Raw genomic sequence first — 4792 nt, 5'->3', positions numbered from 1 at the left:
CATACACATAGTTATAATATTAAATTAATGCAAAAAAAAAAAAACACATTTCTGACATTGAATGTTTATATTTAATAATTTAAACTTTTCTTTCATAGTCTGTAGTCGTTTTTTAAATGCTTAAGCTTAAGAATTTTCTCACATAACCTAAAATGAGAACAAAACAAATTATACATATATAAACAACGTATTGAACAGAATGAGACACAAAACAACTAATCATAATCGCACACAACTTAATACTGTGTTTTTAGTAGATCATTCTCAGCTAAAACAAAAATAAATTGAAAAAAAAAAGTAAAGAAAACAAACAACAACAAAAAAACACTAAATATAAAAACATGCGATGTGAATGTAAATGTAAAAGTTGTTTTAATAAAGACGGTTTAAATTGAAAATTGAAATGCGCGCGCTGTGCAATTGCCAGCGTTGCCACCTATTGATGCCGCCGATTAATAGCGCTCACCCGATATCTGCCAGCTGACGATCCCGATAACTTTTTGGCTGCCGATTGTTTTCTAGTGTGCAACACTGCGCTTTTGCAGAATTGCTGATAATTATTTTTATCAATAAGTGTATATATTTTTTTATATTTTAAACTGTATTAAAAAAGATTGCATGGACTTTAAATGGCAGCATACCCACGTGATGATCAAATGAAATGGTACCACGGCCGCTTGACACGCGAGGCCGCCGACGATTTGCTAAAACAGGGTGCGTACAAGAGAGACTTACAAGAATCGCCCCAACTGTAAGAAAATTTAATTAATAATTTGTTTATTGTGCTAATTGTCGTAGGTTACGAGGATGGCACATTTCTGGTGCGTGAGAGCAGCACGGCAGCTGGCGATTTTGTATTGAGTCTGTTCCATCAGGTAAATGACGCACAAGTGCTCCAGTTCAGGCTGCACGCCTGTAGATACCCTGTAACTGCTGCGCTTATGAGCGATCGGTTTAAATTTTGAAGTGACCCAATAGCTACGGTATATATTAATGTTTTTTGATTTCGAAGAAACGAAAAGTCGATAAATAAGCGAAAATTTGTGATTTGTGTATAGTGTATGCCGGAGATGAGCACCGCCTGTGGCATACATTAGCACTGAACCAATACACCCATTTTTCAATAGCTACAGGGCATAACAACAGGTTGTCTCTATGATTATGTATATATATCTATGTGTGTGTGTGTGTGTGTGTAACCAATTGCATTTCTGCAGGGCGAGGTCTGTCACTATCAGATCAGACGTCACGGCGAGGATGCGTTCTTCTCCATTGATGACAAGGGCCAAACGAAAATATTGCACGGCCTGGAAACGCTGGTGAAGTACTATCAACAGGAGCCAAATGGCTTGGTTACCAAGCTATCGTCGCCACTCCCAGGCGATCCGCCGCCGCACAATACACGCAGCCAGGGCGTGACCAATCTGCTGCATCGCGCCACCAGCAAGAATGAGAGCAAAGTGGTCTTCGAGCTGCTTAAGTGTGGCAATCGGAATTTCGATGCCAAGAACAAGGATGGCCAGACGGCGCTGCATCTGGCCGCCCTCAATTGCAATGAGGATATACTCAAGCTGCTGCTGGATGCGCGCGTCCAAGTGAACAGTTCGGACTCCTTTGGCTACCAGCCTTTGCATGTGAGTAGAGTCGCGCTCCTTTCACAGCTCTCTAAACCTTTTGCTTTCTGATTTTTTAGTACGCCTGTCGCCAGAAGCCCGCCAGTTTTATACGCACGCTGATTGCCGCCCAGGCGAATGTGCAGGGACGCAACATTGAGAACGGCCATGTGCCGCTGCACGAGGCGGCCAAGCATGGCAATCTGGAAGCAGTGCAAGAACTGCTGGCGGCACAGGCACCGCTGCTGCCACGCACCAGCTCCGGCGAATTTCCCTTCGATCTGGCCAAGGAGGCTGGTCAGACGGCTGTCGAGCAGTTTCTGCTCGACTACAAACTGCCGCCGGCCAGCACAAGCCGCGAGCACTGGTACCATGGCACCCTGAAACGGGACGAGGCAGTTGCCATACTTCAACAGTTTGCTCACCAGCTGCAGCGCAAGCAGCAGGCAACGGGTCAGCCGGTGGACACGTCGGGCTGCTTTCTGGTGCGCTACTCGGAATCGCCCGCGGCGGCGGGTTATGTGCTGACGCTGCTCAGTGGTCAGGTGGCCAAAAACTTTCTCATCTCACAAGCGGATCTCTATCAGAACGGCAACAAGTTGCCCTCCAGCGGGGTATGTAGACAGAATCTGGTAGATAGTTTGTATTCAAATAGATTTTATATTTATTTAAGTCGAAATTTTTGTACATCGACGATGGTCCTTATTGGCCCAGCTTAGAGCATTTGGTGGCGCATTTTATGCGCTTCTCCTACGGCTTGCCGGTAAGCCTAAAGTATCCCGTGCCACCGCTGCCCAAGCCGGAGCTGCCCTCCTTTGCCACCATACCGCGTGCCACGCAGAAGCAACGCGACAATCACAGTGCGCCCGGCACACCGCTCAGTCCGCATCCGAGCGGTTCCGCGTACCAGGCGCACGTGCCCGCTCTGACCATAACCAAGAAGAAACAGAAGGAGAACAGCAGCTCCATGTTTAATACGCTGCGCATAGTCAGTCCAAAGAAGAGTCTCTTCGATATGAACAGCCTGCGCAAGTCCAAATCGAAGAGCAAACGCAGCGATTCCGAGAGCAGCGTCAGCATTATGGCAGCCGCCAGAGCCAATGAGGAGCTGCAGGCGGCGGCGCCCATCATGAAAAATCTCTCCTTCTCCACGGATTTCAGTAATTTCAATGTGGACACCGGTGAAGTGTATAATGTGCCACGTAACAATACGCCCATTGAAATGCCGCCTATTGCCAATAAGACTGAGGACGAAGTAGAGTATTTCACCAAGAGCGATGTGGCCATTGAGCGGGAACGTGCCGCTGCACTCACAGCCAATGGCTATTTGCCCACAATGGATGTGCACATGCTGCTGGATCAGCCGCTCCAGCAGTTGGATGGCAGCGGCAAGCAGATGTCGCGCCTGGACTCCGTAATATCCACTGGCTCTACGGAGAGCGAAATGGCGGGCTATTTGCAACGCAAGTGCAGCGGTGGCGTCGGCGGCGGGGGTGCCAATGAACTCAACAGCGCCGAGCTGGAGGCGGCCAAGCAGCGATTCTTAATACATCACGAACACCTGGAACTGGATAGCGAGATTGGGGCTGGCGAGTTTGGTTCCGTATACAGGGGCTGGCTGCGGATGCCGGGCGTGCAACCAGTGCAACGTTTGGAGGTGGCTATCAAGACGCTGCGCGATGAGAAGCAGCAGACCCTCAACAAGCAGGAATTTCTGCGCGAAGCATCCGTCATGATGCGTCTGGAGCACAAGTGCATAGTGCGTCTAATTGGCATCTCCAAGGGGGATATGCTTATGATGGTGCAGGAGCTGGCGCCTCTGGGCTCCATGCTACAGTATATACTCGATCACAGCGACGAGATGAAGGTCAACTACGAGCTGAAGCTTTGGGCCTCACAAATAGCCTGCGGTAAGCCAGTATTATAAATGATGCACTTGCTCCTGCTGACTAAGCGAGTTTATTTGCTTGACAGGCATGCATTATCTGGAGACACAGCATTTTGTGCATCGCGATTTGGCCGCACGCAACATACTGCTGACCTCCCGGCAGCAGGCCAAGATCAGTGACTTTGGCATGTCGCGTTCGCTGAGCGCCGGCAGCGATGAATACCATTTCACCCAGGGCGGTCGCTGGCCAATACGTTGGTATGCGCCGGAAAGCTTTAACAATGGCATCTTCTCGCATGCCAGCGACGTTTGGTCCTTTGGTGTCACATTGTGGGAGATGTTCGCGCTGGGCGCACCGCCATATGGGGATATTAGCAATGTGGACGCCATCAAACTGGTGGACAGTGGACAGCGTCTGCCGCAGCCAAACATGTGTCCAGCGTATATCTATGCGGTGATGCAGAGCTGCTGGAACTATCATCCGAGGGAGCGGCCCACCTTTGCCTATCTTATGGAGTTCTTCAGTCGCGATCCCGAGTATCAGAATCTACCGGAGCTTGTGCAATCGGTGCATATCTAAAGCAACTACTCATCCCCCTCCCATAAATGTGCAATTTCTTTTACACATACTTCATGTATTCATTGTTGGCTTGGTTGACTCCAGATATCTAATGTATTATTGTTTTTGTAGCTCACATCTTTGCCAGCATATCCAAGCTGGTATCCTGTGAGCCTCCTCTATATATCTGTATATCTACTTGTACCATACATATACATATGTATTTTATATCTATGTGAACAATTTGTGTCAAATAGCGAACAAGTGCCTTACATTATATTATAACAATTAACCGTTATGCAATTAAATGTTGTATGCATATATTTTTAAGGCGTCGCTTTCGACAAGGACATTCTATTGTAGGCTTTAAAATGATTTCCCTATCCTATAAGTATAAGCTCTAATTGTAAATCAATGAAGCTGATCCTTCTGGACAGCCTTAACGCATAATGTCCTTTAGAGAGCTAATTTTTTCAAATAAGGACGCTACAAAATATTTATTGTAAAAGCGACCATAACTTGGCTGTTTCCAGGACAATCTGCATGTCCTATGGCCAACAGAAAGCCCATGTCCTGCCAAATCGGAATGTGCAATAATATGAACGAAAATCCTTCAGGGAGCCACGGTAACAGGACTTTTTTGAAGAAAGAAAATTGCTTATAACTCGGTCGTGTCCTTGCGGATCCTGACGAGTCATGTGTCAAAAAAATTGTATGAACCAGGACAATGAA

General features: G+C 47.2%; 1 protein-coding gene across 1 annotated transcript; it reads left to right on the top strand.

The window, feature by feature from the left end:
• Positions 1–520: 520 nt before the first annotated feature.
• On the top strand, positions 521–4358 carry Shark (SH2 ankyrin repeat kinase). The gene is made up of 6 exons (XM_002049379.4): positions 521–714; positions 799–875; positions 1218–1634; positions 1694–2227; positions 2287–3523; positions 3588–4358. The coding sequence occupies exons 1-6, from the start codon at positions 630–632 to the stop codon at positions 4079–4081; spliced, it is 2844 nt and encodes a 947-aa protein (XP_002049415.1). The 5' UTR covers positions 521–629; the 3' UTR covers positions 4082–4358.
• The last annotated feature ends 434 nt before the right edge of the window (positions 4359–4792 follow it).

This window comes from Drosophila virilis, chromosome 5 (genome assembly GCF_030788295.1).
Source record: "Drosophila virilis strain 15010-1051.87 chromosome 5, Dvir_AGI_RSII-ME, whole genome shotgun sequence".
Lineage (NCBI taxonomy): Eukaryota > Metazoa > Arthropoda > Insecta > Diptera > Drosophilidae > Drosophila > Drosophila virilis.
The sequence above is the reverse complement of the archived record's forward strand: the minus strand, read 5'-3'. Positions and strand labels throughout refer to the sequence as shown.